Genomic DNA, 25,697 nt, shown 5'->3' with positions numbered 1-25,697 from the left:
ATAAGATATATCAGTGTAGCTGAAGTCAGCGTATCTTAGGTCGATTTACCTGGCCGTGAGGATGGCGGCAAGTCAACCACTGCCACTCCTCCATCGACTCTGCTTCCTCCTCTCGCGCATGGTGGAGTTCCGGATTCGACGGCAGAGTGATCGGGGATCAATTTTATCGTGTCTACACTAGATGCAATAAATCAATCCCCAATAGATCGATCACTACCCGCCGACCAAGCAGGTAGTGTAGACATACCCAGAGTCATACAACTGTTGCATGTCGACAGTGCTTATCTACCAAGACATTTTTATCTCCAGTTAATTAGTTACCATTTAACTCAAAGTAGTTAACACATTTTCAAAGTCTAGTCTAAACACTCTCCAAACATTCATACGTTTGCAGCTAACTGTAAACTAAACCTATGTTAAACCACATAAATTTGTATCTTGGGATAAATGTTTGGAGAGTGTTCAGAGTAATCTTTGAAAACATGGTAATTATCTTGAGTTAGCTAGTAATCAATTAACTTGGGCCTGGTCTACACTACGTGTTTATACCGATTTTAGCAGAGTTTAACCGGATTAGGGTTAGTGTGGCCGCAAATGGATGGTATTGGCCTCCGGGCGTTATCCCACAGTGCAGCACTGTGACTGCTCTGGACAGCAACCTGAACTCGGATGCACTTGCCAGGTAGACAGGAAAAGCCCTGCGAACTTTTGAATTTCATTTCCTGTTTGGCCAGAGTGGAGAGCTCACCAGCACAAGTGACCATGCAGAACTCATCAGCACAGGTAACAATGCAGTCTCCTGAGAATTGAAAGAGAGCTCCAGCATGGACAGCACGGGAGGCACTGGATCTGATCGCTATATGGGGAGAGGATTCTGTGCTAACAGAACTCCATTCCAAAAGATGAAATGAAAAAACATTTGAAAAAATTTCCAAGGCTATGATGAAGAAAGGCCACACCAGGGTCTCAGTACAGTGCAGAGTGAAAGTTAAGGAGCTCAGACAAGCCTACCAGAAAACCAAAGAAGCAAACGGAAGGTCTGGGGCAGGGCCGAAAACATGCCGCTTCTACGCTGAGCTGCATGCAATCCTAGAGGGGTCAGCCACCACTACCCCACCCCCAGCCGTGGATTCCGAGGTGGTGGTGGTAATCTCAGCCATGGATGAGGATTCTGCGGACAGGAAAGATGAGGAGGAGGACGAGCTTGCAGAGAGCACACAGCACTCCGTTCTCCCCAACAGCCAGGAGCTTTTTCTCACCCAGACGGAATTACCCTCCCAGCCCTCCCAAGCCAGTAGCCCAGACAATGAAGCCATGGAAGCAACCTCTGGTGAATGTACCTTTGTAAATATAAAACATGGTTTAAAAGCAAGAGTTTTTTAATGATTGATTTGCCCTGAGGACTTGGGATGCATTCGCGGCCAGTACAGTTATTGGAAAAGTTGGTTAACATGTCTGGGGATGGAGCGGAAATCCTCCAGGGACATCTCCATGAAGCTCTTCTGGAGGTACTCCAAAAGCCTTTGCAGAAGGTTTCTGGGCAAGACAGCCTTATTCCTTCCACCATGGTAGGACACTTGACCACGCCATGCATGTAGCAAGTAATCTGGTATCACTGCATGACAAAGCCTAGCTGCATATGGTCCCGGTGATTGCTGGCATTCAAGCAACTTCTGTTCTTTATCTCACTGTGTTATCCTCAGGAGAGTGATATTGTAGTGAAATCACATGTGCTATGTAAGGTGAATAGTGTTGTTCATTGTGAAAGAGTATAACCATTGTTCTGTAAAATGAATCTTTTAAAATACTTCTCTCCCTTTTTTACCTCCCTCATGCAGCTGCAAATTTTTCAAGTCTCCCTACTCCATCCTGAAGGCTATCTCAGATAAGGCGGAGGAAAAAAAAGACGCGAGACGAAATGTTCTCGGAAATCATGGAAGTAACCTGCAATGAAAGAGCTCATCTGAATGAGTGGAAGGACGTGGTATCAAATTACAGGAAAGATGCCAGTGAACGTGAGGAGAGGAGGGGTGCTCGAGATGAGAGGTGGCGCCAGGAAGATCAGAGGTGTAGGCAGGAAGATATGTGGTGGCGGGATGCAACACTGGGGCTGCTGCGTGATCAAACTGATGTCCTCCGACATCTGGTGGAGCTTCAGGAACAGCAGCAGGGTCACACAGTGCCACTGCAGCCCCTGTGTAACCACCCTCACCACTCACCATGTTCCATATCTTCCTCACCCAGACGTGTAAGAACACGTGGGGGAAGGCTTCGTGCACCCACCCACTCCACCCCTGTGGACAGCCCAACCAAAAGGCTGTCATTACTTTGAAATATTTTTAGTGGCCTTTTCCTTCCCTCCTATCCTTCTCCCAAACCACACCCAGGATACCTTGTCAGTTCTCTCCCTCTTTTTAGAATGACTTTTTAATAAAGAATACATGATTTTTAAATGAGAATGAGTTTATTTCCTTAAGCAAGCTGTAATCGAAGAGGGAGGGTGTGTTGCTTACAGGGAATGACTCAATCAAGGTGTCATAAACAGATAGTTAAGGGTTAATGTCTCTTTCACCTGGAAAGGAGTAACCTGAAACACCTGACCAGAGGACCAATCAGGAAACAAGACTTTTTCAAATCTGGGTGGAGGGAAGTTTTGGGTGTGAGTTCTTTGTTCTTTGTCTTGTGTCTGTACCCTCTCGGCTCTGAGAGTGATTTTTCTATCTCCAGCTTTCTAAACTTCTGTTTCCAAGTTGTAAGTACAAAGATAGTAAGACAATAAGGTTTATATTTTTTTCTTTTGTATTTACATGTGTATAGTTGCTGGAATGTGTTAAATTGTATTCTTTTTGGATAAGGCTGCTTATATATTTTTGTCTTTTAAGCAAATGACCCTGTATTTGTCACCTTAATACAGAGAGACCATTTTTATGTCCTTTTCTTTCTTTTTTATATAAAGCCTTCTGTTTAAGACTTGTTGGAGTTTTTTCTTTAGTGGGGACTCCAGGGAATTGAGTCTGCAGCTCACCAGGGAATTGGTGGGAGGAAGAAGTCAGGGGGGAAAATCTCTTTGTGTTAGATTTACTAGCCTGACTTTGCATACCCTCTGGGTGAGGGGGGAAGTACTTGTGTTTCCAGGACTGGAAACAGGGAGGGTGGAGTCCCTCTGTTTAGATTCACGGAGCTTGCTTCTGTATATCTCTCCAGGAACCCAGGGAGGGAACACCCGGAGGGGGGAAGGGAAATGGTTTATTCCTCTTTGTTGTGAGACTCGAGGAATCTGAGTCTGGGGGTCCCCCAGGGAAGGTTTTGGGGAGACCACAGTGCGCCAGGCAATGTATAGATTCCTGGCTGGTGGCAGCTTTACCAGGTCCAAGCTGGTAACTAAGCTTGGAGGTTTTCACGCTAACACCCATATTTTGGACACTAAGGTCCAGATCTGGGAAAAAATGTTATGACACAAGGGGAGGGGGTTCATCAAGGAGAAACAAACACAACAGTCACACCGTACCTTGGCCCATAATGAAACTCGTTTTCAAAGCTTCTCTGATGTGCACCGCTTCGCGGTGTGCTCTTCTAATCGCCCTGGTGTCTGGCTGCGCGTAATCAGCAGCCAGGTGATTTGCCTCAGCCTCCCACCCCACCATAAAGGTCTCCCCCTTACTCTTACAGAGATTGTGGAGCACACAGCAAGCAGCAATAACAATGGGGACATTGGTTTGGCTGAGGTCTGAGCAAATCAGTAATGTGCGCCAGCGCGTCTTTAAACGGCCAAATGCACATTCTACCACCATTCTGCACTTGCTCATCCTGTAGTTGAACAGCTCCTGACTACTGTCCAGACTGCCTGTGTATGGCTTCATGAGCCATGGCATCAAGGGGTAGGCTGGGTCACCCAGGATAACTACAGGCATTTCAACATCCTCAACTGTTATTTTCTGGTCTGGGAACTAATTCCCTTGCTGCAGCCGTTTAAACAGAGTAGTGTTCCTGAAGACGCGAGCGTCATGAACCCTTCCTGGCCATCCCACATGGATGTTGGTGAAACGTCCCTTGTGATCCACCAGTGCTTGCAGCACCATTGAAAAGTACCCCTTGCGGTTTACGTACTGGGTGCCCTGGTGCTCCGGTGCCAAGATAGGGATATGGGTTCCATCTATCGCCCCTCCCACAGTTAGGGAATCCCATTGCAGCAAAGCCATCCACTATGACCTGCATGTTTCCCAGAGTCACAACCTTTCATAGAAGCAGCTTAATGATTGCTTTGGCTACTTGCATCACACCAGCCCCCACAGTAGATATTCCCACTCCAAATTGATTCCCGACTGACCGGTAGCTGTCTGGCGTTGCAAGCTTCCAGAAGGCTATTGCCACTTGCTTAAAACATTGCTGCTCTCATCTTGGTATTATAGCATTTCAGGGCAGGGGAAAGCAAGTCACAAAGTTCCATGAAAGTGCCCTTACGTATGCGAAAGTTTCGCAGCCACTGCGAATCGTCCCAAACCTGCAAAACTATGCAGTCCCACCAGTCTGTGCTTGTTTCCTGGGCCCAAAATCGGCGTTCAATGGCTAGAACCTGCCCCATTACCAGCAGGATCTCCAAAGCACAGGGGCCCATGGTTTGAGAGAATTCTGTGTCCATGTCCTCATCACTCTCGTCGCCGCTCTGCCGTAGCCGCCTCCTCCTCCTCACCTGACTTTGCAGGTCTTGCTTCAGCATAGACTGCACGAGAATGCGCAAGTTGTTTACAACGTCCACGATTGCGGTCTTGATCTGAGCAGGGTCCATGCTTGCTGTGCTATGGCATTTGCACAGTTTACCCAGGAAAAAAGGCGCAAAACGGTTGTCTGCTGCTTTCACGGAAGGAGGGGAGAGGCTGTACCCAGAACCACCCATGACAATGTTTTTTGCCCCATCAGGCACTGGGATTGCAACCCAGAATTCCAAAGGGTGGGGGAGACTGCGGGAACTATGGGATAGCTACCCACAGTGCAACGCTCCAGAAATTAACGCTAGCCTCGGTACATGGACGTACACCGCCGAATTAATGTGCTTTCTATGGCCACGTGTACTCGACTTTATACAATCTATTTTACAAAACCGGTTTATGTAAAATCAGAATAATCCTGTAGTGCAGACATACTCTTGAGGTTAAAAAAAAATTATCAAGGGCACATATACTATAGACCCCCACAATAAAAAACAAAATCTTCCTTTTCAGTTATTTTTGGATTATTATGCAGTTTTCTAAGTATGATTTAGTCAAAATTCTGCTCCCACTGAAGCTGGACCCATGGATATGTAATATTACTATTCAAAATCTTTTAAACAACCAATTTAATAACAAGCAAATAATACTAATACTCAGAGCAAGACAATATCCATTACACACATCCACACACCTTGCCTATGGTTTAATTGTGTAATTTTCTTCAAAGAACAGCTAGGCCATCGTTGCATCATTCATCACAGCATCACTTCCTACGCAATGCTGCTCCTCATTAGCGTCTCTCCTCCGCTTACCCAGATTGTGGCTATGACCACTCTCTACTACACATTTTTCTCCTACTAGCATAGGAGGCAATACAATTGTCACAGAAGCCAATAAATAATACAATGCCCAAGCAAGCAGATGCTTTATAACAAAATTGATGTTGATTTGGTATGTTGCTTGTACAGTTGTCTATTATAATAAGAAAAAGAAGCTCACAGCTCTTTAGTAAATGAGGAAGAAGATACAGCATCTGCTCATGTCTTTTCATTAGTCTCTTTTAAGATAAAGATAATTCCTAGAAGGCTGTGTTGTTGCTTCTGTAAGGGGACTAACTCTTCTTCCAATACCTTCATTATTCTCCTTATTCCTCTTTAATACGTTTGCATTTTGTTATTGCCACAGCCCTGTCCCTACTTTTTTGTCTTCATTTTCAGACAAGCCCAAAATAAATAAAAATAAAAATACCAAAACTTAAATATGTTTTCCTTACAATCTCTTCCTCTCCTAAAAAGAACAGCCTTTGTAATTTCTCAATGATCCGTTTTTGCCAGTATTGCAATGTATCTATTATTAACATTTGTCTTCACACTCAAGCTCCCTTTCATTTTCTAGCACCCCCATTATGAGGATTTATGTGGCTAAGCACATGGGTGCAAGTGCCAGGAATCAGGAAGAGAAGATGAAAGAAAAATAATGGAAGAATCATTACCACATAAGCAATCAAACACCCCTTCAACCATTCTAGAGCACAGCCAGCATGGTAAGCACAAACATTAAGACTGAAGATAAGTTAACCAGAACAAGTTTTATCAGTTTTGCCCTTTGGGGGGTCGTAACACCTTTACTGTCCCAGCCAGAGCTGGGATAATACCAGTGTTTTCATGCTTAAATCTCTTCTCTTATGCATGCAGTACTCCATCTAGAATGAAGGAAGGAATAAATAGCATGAAACCAACTTTGGAGAAAAATTAGTTTTACACACTTATGCACTGCAACAGTATATAAGCAATTTAGGAAACATATACCCTCCTTTAGACACAGAATTTCTGGAAGTTTTAGAATATTGACAGCACATGCCATTATAGTGTTATTTTCTATTCAGCATGTAAAACTTGTAAGAATTGCTTTATGTCATACTACTGACATTATTCTGTTAGAATTTGCTCCATAATCTTTCATTGGTTACACCACGGAAAATTCAGAGTAACACAAGCTACTTTTGAACTGAAAGAATTTGGCACTAAATTGGTATTTCCCAAAGATTTTGTTCCAAAATTTGATGCATCCAGTGCTTGGATTGGTATCAGAATCTTGGTCTTAATGTAATATGCACAACTGCTTTCTTCTTGATCAGAACAAATTTTCTAATGGAATAGATGGTTAGCTAGAAAGTCACTTCCCAGTTAGCCTGTAAGTAATGAATAGGAAAACTTCTAAGGGCCCAATTCTGCAGTCCTTACACATGTAATTTCAATAGCAGCTTTGATTAAGTAGGGACTGAAGGCTAGGACTATGAAAGGAATAGTAGTAATGATTTTAATGATGTGAAGACATTTTAGAAGTACAGTGAGACCATGTGTCATATCAACTGTGAATTGCCCAAGGCAATCAGACTCAAGGTGGTTTATTTGTTCTGTTATTGTTCACTTGTTCAGCTTAATTTGTTGTGATAGTAATTTGGTAACAACTGTCTGCACTACAGATACCATATAAAAAGCCAGTTGTTTTGTGGGAGCCTCATAGATGGTCCTTCAAACACCTCAAGCAACAACTACTTGTGTTATGCAAATGTTACCATTTTGATTTGTAATAGTGTTCATAAAATTTGGCCAAAGTGCAAAATACATTATGCTATATTCCTCAACCCCTGCCCTGGAAAAGCAATTTTTGCTGGTTAGAAGCTGCCTTTTGTTACAGCAAACACACCGCTTTTGTCATTGTTTACGAGTGCAGAGAAAATACAAATGGTCTTTCATTCCAAGGAAGAGGAATTCACAATTACAAGACAAAACTATTGTAACAATACAACTGCTGGGATGTTGCAGAGCCCTTCCTGTTACCTGGCAAGCCCTCATCAAGGGAAAAAGTCATTTTCTGCACTAAAACACGGACTAAACTTTCTGCCTGGCCCAGTGGCAGTACAGGGACATCTAAGAGTCAAATTGTTTTTCGGTAGCAACACTTTGGTAAAAATTTATTATTAACTAGTGTCTACATGCTGGGACAGAGAAAAGTTACTTTGACTTCACTTTATGAAAGATGTGATGCCAGTTACTGTGTAATTTGCCTTCTGCTCTCCACAAATGACACAGTCAGACATTCAATCTTCTGTTGGGAGTGTGGGGGAGGGGGAATCTTTAAATTGGTTTAATGGCAATGCTGAGACTGTCCATTTTTCACAATTTCCTCAAAGTTGTGAGATCTGTGCTTGGAGAAAACAATTTGTCATTCACTATATGTTTTACTATTAGAATTTTCTGCGGCTCTTAGGGTAAAAACCTGTTTTGGATCCCATTTTTAAGGACATAGCATTTAGTTAACAAGGTCATAGTAAACATTTGGCTTTGAAGTTATGGTCAGTGACCTCATGCTTAACACAATGTAATTGATCAGACAGACAACAGAAGAGAAACTAAGCAACTTCACATAAAATATTGTTTGACAACTGCATGTACTGGACTTTTCCAAATTCAGTCTCTGTGCACTGCCTTGCATAGGGTAAACAGTCACTTTGATCAAGCCATTAACACAGTCCTGTTAATGGGTTTCTATTTATGTACAGTTACATAATGTATAAGATATTTTGGATCCTACTATTTCATTGCTGACTGAGAATACTTGCTTTTGATGCTAACATTTTTAGATGGGTTATTTTAAATTTTATCTCACATCTGTTTCAGTTTGTTTCTTTTCATGTTTATAAATCAAAGGATTTTTTGAGCTCATCTGAGGACTAATACAAGTTCCTCTGACATTTTCTGGGTTTGCATTTGCATGCAAGCAATGTCATGAAGCTTCAGGGAAAATTGGATGAAAAAAAATGATAGTACATGCTGCTTTTGGATATTCATTGAGAATTCACCAACAGTATCATCATTATCAGGCCTGGTTTCTTACTAAGCAGATCTATACCTGTTATACTGTCCAGTAAGGAACAAAGTCTCATAGATGTCTGGGACTTTAAGGAAGATTAAAAGTGATATGCAAAGGAATAAAAATGGGTTTCCATCCAAAAAAGGCTTCTTTTTAATTAAAAATTAAAAGAAGAATGTAAGATTACATTTTCTATTTTTTTAACCTAAACTTTTCCCCCCCAGAGGACTCCATGGAGGACCATAGAAACTGGAATTGGAAGTTTCTCAACCTTTAGTTGAAGTGGCAGAGTTTTGAATCTTGCACAGAAGTCTGTTCATTTAAGTGTTTACCATTCATCTGAATTAAAGAGGTGTTAATCAAAGCAAACAAAAATCAAAGAGTTTTATACAGTCTGACTAAAAATCCCTTCCGTTCTCAGCTCTTTGGGCTTCACTGTGTTGTTACTTGACAATTATTCATAGTCTTAAAACAAAACAAAAAAGACATCAGTAGCTGCATTTTAATGCCAAAGATAAAATAATAAAAAAATCCCAGTGTTTTATTAGACATCATAAAGAAATTTTAAAAAAGAGAGCATAAACATTTCTTTTCTTTAAAGGTCACCTTTAAAACTTTTACAGTTATTGTACAATGTATGTTTCTTATAGGTAGCCCTCTGAATTTGCTTTAGAGCTAGAAAAGGCAGCGGGCATTTTAATAATAGAGCTTTATTAAAATACTAATGCTTTTGCTATTTTCAAATTACTATAAAACTTGTCTTTAATTAGCAGAAAATATTGATGTTGGAAAATAAAAACCCACTCATTTAACAACTCAGGGCTCTCTCCCAAGTCCTGTGGCTGTGTTGAAGGGACTGCAGACAACAAGAGAGTAAGACGAGAAAAGAATAAAAAGTGATAGCCTCTGCTGGATGTAGGTGCTGAGGTCCTAAGAACCAACACTGTTTAAATAACCCTGAAAGGCAGATTAGGAAAACAGAGCACTATTTTTTGTTTGTTAGGTTGTTTTGTTTTTATGGGCTGCATGTGTGGAATACATCCATTTAATTTATGTAAATTTTATTTATTTCAAGTACTGCCCATCTCGCTCCTTCTCACTATCTCTAAGTTTTTTGAACTTGTCATCTCTAATGAATGTTGTGACTCTCTACTCCAACTCTCTTCCTGAAATCTACTCACATCGCATTTCTGCCCCCTCTACTGTCATGAACAATATCAATGATCTATTCCAGATCAATTCCAAAGGTTTATTCTTTATCCTCCTACCTAGACTTAATCCTACCTCAGAGAACTGGGATAGACTAGACAACCTTCTGAGGGCCCTTCCATCTCTACATTTCTACAATTTACCAGCTACTTTTGACATAGTCTGTAACTCCCTCCTCTTGGGTTCGCTCTTCTTCTGGGATTTTCTTCACTGTGCTCAACTTCCTACCTCTCCAGTCAATCATTCAGCATCTAGATAAGTGTCTGCCTCTCCTCACCATTCCCTTCATTAATTGTGTCCCTCAGGTTCCTGCACTCCCTTCCCACTTCTTCTCTCTCCACATCTTATCCCTGGGACTGATCCACTCTAATACCTTCAACTACCATATTTATCCTTACAGATCCCAGCCATATCTTTCCGTTTCTTTTCACTCTCACAACTCCAGCTGGCTCTCTAACTTCTCCTTCTGGACCTCCTGCTGGCAATTCAAGCCCATCAAGGCAAAAACAAATTCCTTATCTTCCCTACCTTTATTCTCCATTACTGCTAATAATGCCACCATCATCCATTCTGCAAATTGTTTCCTTTTTCATCTTCTTTCACTCCTCTCACGACAGGCAATCAGTTGTCAGATCTGTTCAGATACTTATATGGCTCTCATCACCATGACATCCAACAGCTGCTTGCTTCAGCTTTTACAAACTTCTCTAAACCCACCTATGGCAGGACTTTCTCACTTTGAAGACTGCAGGACCCTACTGACCAGACTCTTATCACTTCCCTACTTCTCCTCCACCCCCCTCTATTAAGACTTTTCCTAGGTGTCTCCTACTCGCAGTAACATTAAATTCAGATTCATTTTTCTTAACCCTTCAACTCTGGACAACGACACCACTACCTCTCTGCTCTTCTTTACCGTGCCCTTCCCTTGCTGCCTTCGCTCTACACAAGCCCTCTTCCTAACTCATTTTAATTCCTTTCTCATTCTGGTCTACATGCCACCTTCTTCCACACTAATCCTTATGCTTGGAACAGTCTTGTACTTCTTAGGGAGTAGGGCCCAGATGCTCCAATATATTTCGGTACCTAACTTCCATTGATTTAAACAGCTGCAAGCTTCTAAACACATTTGGGGCGGGGGGAGGGGGAGAAAGTTTGTTGGGCTCTGCAATCAAAATTCTCCTTAAAATTAATTCACTCTCTCAACCATATAAAATAGAATAAAGACAAAGTTATTATAAACACTATTATATATGGACAAGTAAACCAATATATGCATAAATACATTATATATGGGTGTATATAAATATGCATATTGAAATGTTGAAAAATACATGCCAAACAGATGTATATAATCTTCTCTCCCCTACCCCCCAAAAAAACAACAAACAAAAAACCCTATACCTCCCAAGAACAATGATCTCCTGCTTTCCTCTTCCACCTTCCTCACTGCCAGTAGGGGACGGCTTGTGCCCTGTAGTATGAGGGATTATATCCCTCTTTTTTTATTCTAGTTAATGCAACTGTGGGTTTTCATCAGCCATATAAATTATCTAATTCTTTTTTCAATCCTATTACATAAGCTCTTGCCCTCCATAGTTTGTGGCTGTAAGCATTGTTTAATAAAATAATTAGATGATAATATCAAGCTCTTATATAGTGCTTTTCATCCATAGCTCTCAAAGCACTTTACAAAAGTTGAGGAGTTTCCTTAACTCCAGCTTACAAATAGGAGAACCAAACTACAGAGAGATTAAGTGACTTTCCCAAGGTCATATAGCAGACCACTAGCAGAGTTGGAAACAGAATGCATATCTTCTGAGTCCCAGTCCAGTGTTCTATCCATAAGGCCACATTTTTTCAGTTTTAAATGTGCTGCCTTTCAATTAAAATAAATGTACAAAGCAATTACAGGTGTGGTCTCATGAATATGCTACTTGTACCAGGGAGGAATTAGCTGGAGTTTCTGGGGGGAAAAAAAAATTCCTGTGCACAGCAGCAGTGCATTCAGAGAACCACGACTACAAATTAAACCATGAAAACACAATCCATGCCTGAAACAAAGGATCAGATCTACATCAGTTTGCCAGAGAGAAAAAGATGAAGGAGAACAGTGACAGTTATAGCTTCTGTTTCTCACCCAGGAAAGGAAGAGGTCCCTCCAGTACGATTTATTAATTCTAGGTGGCATGAGCAGCTAAAGCTCTCATTCTGATGGAACTGGAGAGGCAATGTACTATTATGAAACATTTTTTCTCCATTTTTTTCCTGCTCTTTAATTTATTTTTTAGTAGGACAGTTCTCTTTTTCCTCCCCAAATGTATCCATCACTGACAAATTTGAATTGTTTATAAAAAAGTACTCATAATATATGGTACTTAATTTTCTCCTTTGGTAAGTGTCCTATAACACAAATCCCAGAGCTATATTGTAAAGTGTGTTGTTCTTTTGGAAAGTAATTAAAATAGAAGATTAAGAGCAGTCCTGCATAAAGGCTACATGGTTAAATACTTGTTTTCATTTTTTATTAGTATTTCCTCTTCCGTTGTTGTTTGTTTGTTTGTTTGGAGAATCCGCTTTTCACACTACATTTTTAGAAGATACATGCAGGAATAAACTAATAACGGAAGACATTTCTCACAGTGGAAAGGCTTACCTCCCACCCAACCAACACATTTAACACAAGTCATGCAAGAATTCCAAATACAAGGAATTTGATGGCTCAACAGGTAATGTGATATTAGAGCCGTCTGAAAGCTCAACTGCTACATCACTCAGTAATGAATGAAGGCTTTGGCACTTTCAGCATCACATGTGAAATGAGTTTGGTGGCTCCAGTCCACTTCCAAGTGCACAGAAGATCATATCATAAAAATATCTACAACTGGCATGCTTGTTGTCCATTTCACCAGTGAAGCAAATAATTTAACAGACAAAATGATTCAACCATTCTCTCATTCATAGAGATGGTCTTCTCCCAAACAGGAAGGAAACACCCTGGCCTGGACAGCACAGGAAGGTTTTTGCCTGTGTTGTGCCCATAACTGTGAATCAGTCAAGGATTACTGGTATATAACAGTACAACTCACGCCACAAAGGCAAACAAGAAGAGAGTTTAAGCTAGACAGTAAGACACTGATCCTGTACCATGAGTGTCTATGGGAGTTTTGCTATTGATAAGAGCAAGCCCTAAGTTCCTCTGCTCAGGGCGAGGATTCTGTATCTTGCATCGTTCTAAGCACACTGTCAGCACTTAAAAGTATTAATATTAATACATTCAACACTTAGGTATTTGCTATGACTGGAATACAGGTTATGAGAGCAAATACACTGAAGGCCACTGCAAATTGGAGACTTTCTTACAGGAGCACTTACATAATATTTTATAGGAATAGTGTAGGTTTTATATTTGAATATAAAATAATATGTTTTGTGATATATGTACCAGGTGTATAAATATTGGCTGCTTTTAGATGGTAATACACATACTTTTATATGCCACAATAACTTGGTGCTCAATTTACAATACACTTCAATATATCTGCACATTTATGAGTTATTATAACATTTTCAATAAAGAAAAAATAAATATCATTACGAGACAGATAAGTATATAACATAATATATTGACATAGAAATAGTACTTTGATATTGAAGTAATTAAAAATATATATTTAAAATATTAGCTTGAAATAAAGGAGAAAAGAAAAGAAAAAGAAAAGGAAAAAAAAAGGCATGCCTCTTGGCGATTCAGAGATACCACCAGAAGAGCAATAGCACCCATGTAAGCACAGACTCACATGACTTTTCCTCTTGGGTGGCAGGAGTATAAAAAAAGCTTCCAATGGAGCAGGAGTCTGTTAGGACAGTTGTTCCCAAACATTTAAGTAAGGCAATCTGCATTTTGTCTTTTTTACGACTACCTCTGCTCCTCTTTCCCCTCCCCTTCCCTTCCCTCTCCTCCTCTTCCCAGTCTGACCCTTCAGCTCTTTTTTTCTTGCTTGCCCAGTCCTCAACTCTCCAACAGCCCCAGCCAGCCCCTCTGTCCCCATGGCCAGGCCACAGTCACTACCAGTCTACTGAGTGTTCCCTTACTTGCTTCAGCAGCTTTCTCCATGCTGTTGCTGCTGCTCAGATTCAGCTGCTCACAGGAAGTGAGAGTGTGCCGGGGGCACTTTTGGGGACCACATGACCCACCTAGACCCTTCTCATGACCGAATGTGGGTCAGGATCCACCATTTGGGAAACGGTTGTAGGACAAGATTGTGGGGACAGGTTGGCACACACATTTTCTGCGTGATTGCAATCCTAGCTAATAGCCGAATACAGCAACTGCTCAGTTTGGAAAGAGTTCCTTTTCCAGTCACAACCTAACATAAATGCAAGAAACAATGCATTTCAAGTTACTTCAATATAAATCTGAGGGTGGAGCTTTAATTTAATGCTATTCAATAATGGGGTGATGCACTTCATCTCTTCCCATGCCCCATAATGGATCTGCAGGAGAGTGAATACAGCTTGAGACTCTATTAACTTTTCCAATGCTCCTCTCCACTTCAGGATGCCACTAAAGGAAGCCCTGGGTCCAGGGATTCCACTCTGCCAGAAATAGGAAGTTTTAGAAGCCTGTGTGGGGACTATGTCCTCTGCATGGATCTTCTGGGATCTGAAGATTCCATGAAGGAATCTTCCATGGGAAGCTAAACCCTTCTTTGTTCCCTGGGAGGAAAGGAACCCCCTTTCCCACTGCTCATGTAACTATTTGGGGGAGATTTCTGCAAAGGGTATTTTAGAGTGTTCTTCCCTGCTAAGACTCCCACCTGTGGCTTCTTCCATTAGAGGACACATGCTGAGCTTATTGCATTAAGAAGAAATGCTTTAATGTATTAATTAGATTAACTCTTCACCTCATTATTTAAAAAATCTACAACTGTTAGGACACTGTTTATTTTTGCACAAGCTATATAGATCGATCGATAGATAGATATGACTAATAATGCCTTCTGTATTATATTATTTAATACAGTGAAGCATTTTGGGATACAGTAAAGGGTTATGCGACAGTGTATGAAAGATGCTGTACAAAATCAGGTTGTATTGTGTATGGTACCAGTGGACCACACTTGGAACACTGCAAACATTTTTGAGCTATGTTTATGTGGAGGGCGAAAAAATAGCAGAGTGGGCATGAAACTGTTTCGAGGAACAATGGGATGGACTTGAGCAAAGGAAAAGATAGTGGAATGTTCTGTCAGTGGAACTGAGAGAAGCTTTGTTGCTTTAAAAATATTTCATAGTAGTTTGAAGTCAGATTTACAATGTAAGGAAACTTCCTGTGCTGGCAAGAGGGATGGACAAGACAACATACAAAATAAAAATGACCTCTAATGTGTGTAATTGAAAAAGATGTTCTTGAAAGTAAGTATAGAACCCACACACAATGTACATGTACAATATACCTGACTTCAGTGTACAGAACACTCATTAAATATAAAAAAGGTATTACACTATTCCAATAAATGATACATGACAGAATTATATTTAAACAACTATCAAAGCCAATGGAATTCTTCAGAGACTAAGTGCAAACAACATGAGGCTTTTCTACTCTGAAATCTTTGCCAAATTGAGGACCTTTGATATCATGACAGTCTAAAATGGGAAGAGTAAAGAAAGATATTGGTGTGCAAAAGGGAGATTTGTTAACATATATGATATTCTACTATGACAGTTTTGTTCCAAAAAGATCTGTGTTCTTTATATCAAGGAAAATAATTCAATTCTGATGTTTTTGACAGACAAGATTATTTAATAACTAGTTTGGAATTCAACTAGCAAATCCAGCACAGAACATGTAAGTAAATGTAGTTGAAAAGGCTGCTGTTAGCCCATTTGAAAACCTCCAGTTCTTTCTTATGAGAATTACCAAACAAATCGGTTTAAATACAACTTCTTTCACTAATGTCTTTTTGAAACATCACTGCAGTCAGACTGAGTCAAGTTTACCATCTGTTGCAAATAGAAACACAGCTATATTCAGGAATTATATTATACAGCTTCCTTTGCAAAGTTTACATGCAAGCTGTTCTCGTCAAAATTAAACCCATTGTGATGATGCATCTTAATATTCAATCAGGCTTTAAGTAAAGAGTAACAAAAGTCCACATATGGATGACAAGCTGTTTCTTCAGTAAATATTTTCGTATTTATTGAGCAAAGGCTTATGGCAGTTTAGGACACATTCCACCAGTCATTTCATACTTAACTACCTGCAGACTAATAAAACAATAACGAGGACAAAACAGCCACTCCAAAAACCTCATTGAAATTTACATCTTAAACAACATTTCCTCCATGCTCAGTGATGCATCCTATTTCATCATTTTGCTTGAAAACTTTTTCTAGCTGGTAGTGGTTCTAAGGTAAAGGATTTTTAGTGGCCAGTATTTTAACTGAAGTTTTCCTCCCCAAATGATTCTGAATGTGTTTATGCAATAAAAATGCAAATCCAGACTGTTTATATATATTTCACTGACTCCTAATAGGAGCACACAAAGAGAGTCTGCTCCAAAACATACTAGTGATGAGGTCCTAATGCCCCTAGAGATTAGGGAGTGAAATATAAGAAGATGGTTGTGAGATTCCTTTTCTTTATATTCTAAAAAGGGTTGAATGTACTGGAGAAAACTTGTGAAGAGCTAAGTTACTTTTCCATTTCTCCTGCAACTTTAAAGTCACAAAAACATATACTATTATTAAAATGGTTCAACAGTTACTTGTGACAGCTGAAGCAAGACTGTTCAATGTACATGTTGCCTATATAAATTATTGTTGTACTTATTTTTTACAATAAACAGCTCAATAAATAACTGTAAATATTATGTCTCAACACACCTGAATGAAATGGGCGTACTATTTACTCTCCTAGAGAGAAGTAGCATTCTTATCACATTGCGATGTCTTAAGGAAGTTTCGTGAGCTAATAATTAATCTGTCATTTAAGGTTTATATTAGGTAAATGTGTGGCCTGAAAATCACAAGCACTGAAATAAAACATAAATGTTTTAGATTTTTTTGCATGCAAGTATGCATTGTATAATTTAACACGCATGTTATGTGAACAATACTCTTACCCTGATGTTGGATCAACAGCTATTGCCTTAGGGTTTTGAAGATCAAGATCAATCAGGGTAATGCACACAGTTCCATTGTGATTACACACAAAGATTCTGTCACTGACATGATCCACAAAATAAAAATTTCCAGTGAGCCAGTCAATTGCCATTTGTTGTACATCTGCCAAAGGAAAAAATGAGATTATTAAATCAAAAGTGCAAATGCAATATGAATAACTGAATTGTTGGCTATTCCATCAAAACAGATGATGTAAAATTTTAAAGAGCTCAAGATGTTGTTATGATTGGAATATATACAATGACTTTCATTTATTCCTATGGCATATAATAAGCAATTCAGTTCTTGAGTCAAATATTAAGAATGGTGAATGACTTAGTATCTGTCCTGATAGCTTTGTTCCCTTTTAAGTAGGGAAGACCCAAGTACAATTACAAAGATCTGGGACTTTCAAATATATGAATTTATTTCAGCTGGGTCAGGCATTCTGATTCAGACTCCTTTATTTTAAACTGGGACACTACCATCATTTTTTAGTGTTATGCCCAGAAGCAACATCTCTGCATGAGGGTGCTTTTATGAAATATAGAATACCATGAGAAACACAGAAATGGATAGCTGTGTGTAGACAGAATTACAGATACCAGTGGAGCAGCAGGTTTCAGAAAGTTACCACAGTTTTTTACAGATAAATTTGTGTGATGGAAGATGTAACATACACAACTGTGGCTCTTAGATTATATTGTTTATTTAAAACTGATTAACGAAAAAGGTTGTGCTGTAAGTTTAAAAACCCTCATGTATGTTTCAAAAAGATGAAAAAGTTTATTATGTATAAATTAAAAAAGTTATGTATTTTAAATGAAATTCCCTTACAAAGATTCTGAAAAATCTGAGCTGTAGACTTTCTGGTTTTACAGCCAGAGTGGGTTACATCAGGGGGAAAAAGGGAATTCAGGTACAGTAGGGATTTATAATGAGATGATTCTTTTAAATCAGTGGTTCTCAAACTTTTGTAGGATGACTCCTTTCACACAGCAAGCCTCTGAGTGGAACCCCCTCCCTTATAAATTAGTAACACTTTTAAAAAATATTTAACACTATTATAAATGCTGGAGGTGAAGCCAACAGTAGCCAGTGCAAGATACTTCGGAGGAAATGCATAGAACAGATAATCATCAAGTGAACAGACAATCATCAAGTGATCAGCCATCCCTCGCTTCTGGCAAAATAGAGACTAGGGATGCTCAGAGCATGGTGTTGCATCTCTGCCCATCCTAGCTAATAGCCATTGATGAACCTATCCTCCATTAATTTATCAAATTCTTTTTTGATCCCTGTTATAGTTTTGGCCTTCACAAGGTCCTCTGGCAAGGAGTTCGACAGACTGACTGTGCGTTGTGTGAAGATATACTTATTTTTGTTTGTTTTAAACCTGCTGCCTATTAATTTCACTGGTTTCACTGACCCCTAGTTCATGTATTATGTGAAGGAGTAATTTCCTTATTCACTTTCTTCACACCAGTCACGATTTTATAGACCTCTATCATATCCCCTCTCAGCGTCTCTTTTCCAACCTGAGAAGTCCCAGTCTTTTTAATCTCTTCTATATGGAAGCTGTTCCATATACATAAACATTTTTGTTGTTCTTCTCTGTACTTTTTCCAATTTTAATATATCTTTGTTGAGTTGGGCCAACCAGATCTGCATGCAGTATTCAGGAAGTGGGCATACCATTATGATATTTTCTGTCTTATTATCTATCCCTTTCCTAATGATTCCCCACATTTTGTTCATTTTTTTGACTGCCGCTACACGTTGAGTGGGTGTTTTCAGAGAACTATTCACAATGACTCCAAGATCCCTTGCTTGAGTGGTAATAGCTAATTTAGAATAGACAGTTGTGTCTACTCTATTTGGCCAAACAGTAGGACCGTGAAGAAGCTCTTATAATAAAGACACTTTATTTATTTTCACCCAAATTAATATTTCTGAGTCTTCTATTGGTGTTGATCGCCTTGCTGAAAGTGTAATGTCATTTATGACACTGGCAGCATGAAATCCTTCGGTAAGAAAATTTAAACCAGTTCCTAACCTAGTTTCATTATAATAAAATAACTTTATTTTCTTTAAATATTTTAAATTTTAAACCCTAAAATACTTTATAATTTAAAATTAATTTGCAATGCCCTGTGGTGGGCTCCACACTGTTTGTAGCAGAAGTGGTGTCTTTTTCAGCAAGAAAGCTATTACCAACATATAGGCCAGAAATGGCAATTGTAATTAAAACTGCATTTCACAAGATAAGAATTGTTTCCCTCTTGTTTGTACTTTTAGATTCTTGGTTTGAGAGCAATGGGTAGAGTTTTCCTTGAAACGGGTGTTCAACTGTTCACCATAAATGCACTTACTGTATCAGGGCATGTAATGTGAACTTGATTCAGACAGACAAATTGAAGACAATTTGAGTTTGTGGCAATAAGAGGAGGTTTATGAAATATTCATTTGCTGAAATACTTAAAATAGACATGAAGAAACTTGTATCATCTTTTGAAGGACTGATAATACATACAAGACTTTATTCAATAAAACATCAGGAACAAACATTGGCTGTATTCCATTTCAGCCACCACATTGCACAGTTCACTGCTGTCACTTCTACTCACATCTTCTCTCTCCACCTAGTACTTATTTTCCTTTTAATTTAAAGCTGATAGTATACCCCCTCTCCTTATGGGGACAAGTATTATAAGGACATAGGAATTACCATGTGAGAACAGAGGACTGTTCCATCTAGTCCAGTATATTGCCTCCAGTAGTGGCCAATGACAGATGCATTAGAGGAAGGCCAAAACCTCCTGACGGTACCTAGATATTATATACCAGGGGAAGAAAGGGGCTATTTTTCTTACTCCGGGTAGGATATAGCATAAGCAATGAAAAATATGAGTGAAATCCTGGTCCTACTGAAATCAATGACAAAAATCCCACTGACTTCAATGGGGCCAAAATTTCACTCCATGGATTGATATTGGAGCCTTTATGTACAACTTTCCAAGTGCCTAAATCCCATTTTCTGAAGTAAGTTTTGGGCACTTAGAAGCACAAGCCCCGTTTTCCTGGGGATGAAACTTAGGATCCTAAGTGCCTAAGTCAATTCTGAAAATGGAATTTAGTCTCCTAAATCATTTAAGCACTTTAGAAAATCTTGCCCTTTGTAATTTTATATTCACTTGAGTAACTGTGGGTATTATACAGTTATATAATTACTTAATCCTTCAAAAAAAATTAAATTATTGGCATCAATAATTTCCTATGGATGTGACTTCTCTGGGTAAATTAGGTAATGCAAGGACAAGTAGATACTTTTTCCTTCATTCAAAATAGCTTTTACAAAATATTTGCATATATCTTAGCACAGCTGGTCAAAAAAATTCTATACATTTTAAAAAAGGGCAAATCTTTCATGAAAATTTTTGTGATAAGTTTTTCTGTTTTGTGATCAGCTCTACTCATTCACATCTCACAAGAAATGGGAGTAGACGGCCATTTTATAGTGAAGGCTAGAGGTTAAAAAAGCATGGATAATGTAGCAAATTCCACATCAGAAAGAAATGGTCACAGCTGAGTCTGCTTGAGAATCCAAGAGATGCTAAGCAACAGAGTAGAACAAACACTGAGGACTGTTGGCATTTATTTTAATGCCCTTCCTTCCACAATATGGAGCCCCTGTGAGGAGCTGTGCAAGAGCAGAGGTTCCAGCTGCAAAAGCCGTATGTAACAGGTTGTCAGACTAGAGGACTCTCCAAAGGAATACAGGGATTCTCTATGGGGAAGCCCTAAACTTGGGAATTAAAACCTTCCACAGACATGCAGAATAATGATTGCTGATGCAGGCAGTGGCTCTTGTCAAGGTTAACCAGGATATAAAAGAGAATGGAGATGCTCTGCAGGGCACAGGCAATTAGGGTCTGAGTCATGGAAGTCCTTCAGGGAGATCCTAGAAACACCTAATTTTCGGAAAATGCTTATGCAAAGCTTTATGTTTTGTTGTAATTTATTTTACACCACATTTGCAAAGGGTCAGCAGATGGGAGATATGCAAAGGGTTAGGTCCTCTGCAGAGCTCATGGCATACTCTAAGGGCTACTTCATTTATTGCTGAGGTAGGAAACAAAAGTTTCCTTTATTTTAAAAGAACTAACTCAGGATACACAGCCTGAAATGTCTGAACCAGAAAAAAGGGAAATTAATCTTTGCCCCTATCCAGTGGCTTCTCCACTGGTGTTTCATTACCTAAATGCTGCCTTCTGCTGCTCTCCAGTTGCTGCCCTCTTTCTCCCCTAACTGCTGAAAGAACCCTTTCTTTTCACTTACCCAGGGGCGGCTCTAGCTTTTTTGCTGTCCCAAGCACGGCATTCAGGCAGCGTTTGGCAGCGCGCCTGCGGGAGATCCCTGGTCCCGCCCCTTCGGTGTACCCGCCGCTGAATTACCGCCAAATCCGCGGGACCGGCGGACCTCCCGCAGGCAAGCTGCCAAAGGCTGCCTGACTGCCGCCCTCGCAGGGACCAACAGGGTGTCCCCCCGGCTTGCCACCCCAGGCACGTGCTTGGAGCGCTGATGCCTGGAGCTGCCACTGCACTTACCATTAGGTGTTGTCTCTCTGATGAGCAGTCTATTGCTGTCTACATCAGGACTAGAAGAAGCTGTTCTTTGTAAGCTATGCAGTAGATGCTGGCTGCTGCCTGGAGCAGCTGAAAGCAGACAGACAGCTTAAAGGGAGTCACTAGTTGCATGTGCCAGCCCCATTCAATTCAGTAGGTCAGTAGTGCGGGTGGGACACATCTGGGACATCATGGTAACTGTCCTCGCACCCAAGGTTGCTCTCCCCACCATCTCCCCTCCTCTGCAGCCTCTCACTTTGGAGTAAGAGAGAGACAGACAGGAGGACAAGAGCAGCTACTTTGTTGACATTTGGCTGCTGAAGATGCAAGCTCTTGAACCCAGAATCTGCTACATTTAGCAATGTACCAAACCTCCAAAAAGAAAAAAAGTGCCATTGCAGGGAAGCTGGTTATTATTGGAATAGCTGTGGATATGGGTTTGAGAGTGGAAAGTTTTACAGGAGAGGAAGGGGCAGAAATCAGAGGAACATAAGGCTGTATTCACACATTATACACGTGTTACTCTGAAGACACACTGTAAACAAAGGAACATAATCACACAGTTTCAATAGGGGAGGAAAATTTTCAGAAGAGCCACATACACACATGCCTCAGAGTGCTGCTGCAGGAAAAGGGGAAGAAATCTCCCACTGCACAATGCCTCCTCTCTGCTCAACTATACACCTTCTAATATAAAGCCTCTGGATCATTATATCACTTCCATCTAATAGCAACCTGGAAATTCAGTGCACTTTAGCAACTGCATTTAATATCTACGAACATGTGTTGTGTATTTTGTGTGTTTAAGGATCAGTTGCTCTTATTGTCTTTTGTCTACTTCTTTGTGCTGCATGCCCTGCTTGTAAATTATAGCTGGTAAATTGCTCACAAGAGAAAGAAGTTGTAAAGAATTACCAAAGTTAATCTAACTCAAAAAAATGCATTCCACACTTTACTAAGTACATTAAAAAGGCACTTAACAAGTAGATGCATTTTTTATGACTCAGGCTTTTAATCTCTTCAATTTTGCTATCACCAAAGAACTAAAAGTCACATTAAGCCACTTTTAATTTTTCAGCTCTATAGTTACCATGCAAGTCGGCTGCAGTATACCTTTTAGGGCTACTGTTTTGTTTTTAAATATATTTTAGATCATACTTTCTACTAAAGAAGTTGCTAAGTAGGTTCAACAGCACGAGTCTAAATGTATAGATTAACGCCTACTTCTCTGCAGAATGATTATCACACTCACCTTTTTTACATAATTAAACATTTTTTCAGTTGTATACCCCAGGTGTATAGCTTCAGAAAGCTCCAAAAAAGAAAGTTTGTCCACTGAAGGCATCTATATTTGTACATACTATATATACCTGAAATTTCTCTCTTTTTTTATGGTAAAGACACTTTTCCTAGAAATTTGCTGCTTAAAAACCATCATCCTTTCTTTTTCACTCTCCAGAAACAAATGTACCCAATTTCCTATTAAGGACTCTAGAAAGAATAGTATAATAGACATTTCTTATATTCAAAAGATTACTGAAGTTCATGAATATAGCTGACTGCAAAATTTGGCTCAAAGTGTATTTATTACCACATTATTATACTTTTATTGAGAGAGAGATGACTGTTGTATAAGCTAGTGTGAAATACTGGACTGTAAAGATATGAAAGGGTTGTGCAGGTATTGCAATTTATTACTTGCATAGTATATCTCAGAATCACAGAACTGGAAGGGACCTCGAGAGGTCATCTAGTCCAGTCCCCTACACTCATGGCAGGACTAAGTATTATCTAGACCATCCTTGACAAGGGTTTGTCTAACCTGCCTGCAGTTTAAGCCCATTGCTTCTTTTCCTATCCTCAGAGGTTAAAAACAACATTTTTTATCCCTCCTCCTTGTAACAACCTTTTATGTACTTAAAACTGCTATCATGTCCCCTCTCAGTCTTCTCTTTTCCAAACTAAACAAACCCATTTTTTTTTCAATCTTCCCTCATAGGTTATGTTTTCTAGACCTTTAATCATTTTTGCTGCTCTCCTCTGGGCCTTCTCCAATTTTTCCATATCTTTCCTAAAACGTGGCGCCTAGAACTGGACACAATACTCCAGGTGAGGACTAGTCAGCGTGGAGTAGAGCAGAAGAATTACTTCTCGTGTCTTGCTTACAACACTCCTGCTAATACACTCTAGAATGATGTTCACTTTTTTGGCCACAGTGTTACACTGTTGATTCATATTTAGCTTGTGGTCTACGATGACCCCCAGATCCCCTTCTGCAGTCATTTCCCATTTTGGATGTGTGCAACTGCTGTTCCTTCCTAAATGAATTAATTGCATTTGTCCTTATTGAATTTCATCCTATTTACTTCAGACCATTTCTCCAGTTTATCCAGATAATTTTGAATTATAATCCTATCCTCTAAAGCAATTACAGCCCCTCCCAGCTTGGTATCACCCACAAACTTTGTAAGTGCACTCTCTATTCCATTATCTAAATCATTGATGAAGATATTGAACAGAACTGGACCCAGAACTAATCAGTGCAGGATCCCACTCGTTATCCCCTTCCAGCATAACTGTGAACCACTGATAACTACGGTATTCTTGGGGAACGGTTTTCCAACTAGTTATGTACCAACCTCACAGTAGCTCCATCTAGGTTGTGTTTCCCTAGTTTGTTTATGAGAAGATCATGCGAGACAGTATCAAAAGCTTTACTAAAGTCAAGATATACCACATCTACCACTTCCCCCCTATCCACAAGGCTTGTAACCCTGTCAAAGAAAGCTATCAGGTTGGTTTGATATGAGTTAATCTTGACAAATCCATGCTGTTATTTATCACCTGATTATCTTCTAGATGTTTGCAAATTGATTGATAAATTATTTGCCTTATTATCTTTCCAGGTACAGAAGTTAAGATGACTGGTCTGTAATTCCCTAGGTTATCCTGATGTCATCAGAACTCTAAAATATCTTACATTTCATGTTACATGTTGTGTGTTTTTAATTCTAATTGCTTGTAAATACTTATAGTCTTTTGTAGTGTCTGCATTGCTCTTAATATAAAACATACTAATTTCCACTAGAAATAAGACTTGCAAAAGGAAGTGTGAGCTCATAGAAAAAGGAAAAAACCTTCTATATCTTTTTATTGGTACTTTATTGTCTAAAGGACTCAGTAAAAGCAAAAGTATCTAATGCACTAAATATTGCATAAAGGGCTTTGATTTTGCCACTGCCAGGAGGAAAACTAACAAATTGTCTCGGTACACGTTTTAGCACAAATCCCATTTTTTCTTGACATGTGAAGAGGCTTAGGTATTTTTGGTATCTAGGGACAAATAATATAATAGAGATTAAGAAATCTTGCAGAAGGGCACATAGTCCTCGTTCAGTTCTTGGTGGACAAATAAGATTTTTGTAAGGTTTTTTGATGCTTCCAATAAAAACAAAGATAACAATGCTTCAGAAATGGACACATTTTATGTCTCTTTCTTTCTGAATAACAAATTCAAATCCTCTGTACATTTTTAAGCTAGAAAATCAAGCTTCTAAAACTTCAAAAACAGCTTAGGGCAGTGGTGGGCAACCTGCGGCCCGAGGGGCGCATACGGCTCATCAGGGTAATCCACTGGCAGATCACGAGACAGTGTTTACAGTGACCATCCACAGGCACGGCCGCCCACAGCTCCCGGTGGCTGCAGTTCGCTGTTCCCGGCCAATGGGAACTGCAGGAAGTGTCGCAGGCCACAGAGATGTGCTGACTGCCACTTCCCACAGCTCCCATTGGCCGAGAACGGCAAACCACAGCTACTGGGAGCTGCGGGCAGCCATCCTTGCATACAGTCAATGTAAACACTGTCTCACAGCCCGCCAGCAGATTTCCCTGGGGCCGCAGGTTACCCACCACTGGCTTAGGGGATTTCCTACCTCAGAACACCGTATGTTGTGAGTGCTATCTGAGGATCTTGAGGATCCACTAAAGGCTGACAAGAACAACAATCTAAATGGCAATTATCAAGATAAATGTGTCCTTGGTTAATGTTTTTAACACTAAAAGATCGTTTTATTCCATAGCTCTAATGCCATCAAAGTGACTTCAT

The 25,697-nt window shown here is 39.7% G+C and overlaps 1 protein-coding gene across 5 annotated transcripts in view; it reads right to left on the bottom strand.

Annotated features, from left to right (window-relative positions):
• Window positions 1-25,697, bottom strand: part of LRP1B (LDL receptor related protein 1B) — a 1,302,041-nt gene that overhangs the window by 656,294 nt on the left and 620,050 nt on the right. For all 5 annotated transcript variants that reach the window (XM_050969143.1, XM_050969139.1, XM_050969140.1 and 2 more), the window contains one exon: window positions 16,928-17,090. In XM_050969143.1, coding sequence (XP_050825100.1) covers window positions 16,928-17,090 — 163 coding nt within the window. The remainder of the gene's footprint in view (window positions 1-16,927; window positions 17,091-25,697) is intronic.

Source organism: Gopherus flavomarginatus, chromosome 10 (assembly GCF_025201925.1).
Source record: "Gopherus flavomarginatus isolate rGopFla2 chromosome 10, rGopFla2.mat.asm, whole genome shotgun sequence".
Classification (NCBI taxonomy): domain Eukaryota; kingdom Metazoa; phylum Chordata; order Testudines; family Testudinidae; genus Gopherus; species Gopherus flavomarginatus.
The sequence above is the reverse complement of the archived record's forward strand: the minus strand, read 5'-3'. Positions and strand labels throughout refer to the sequence as shown.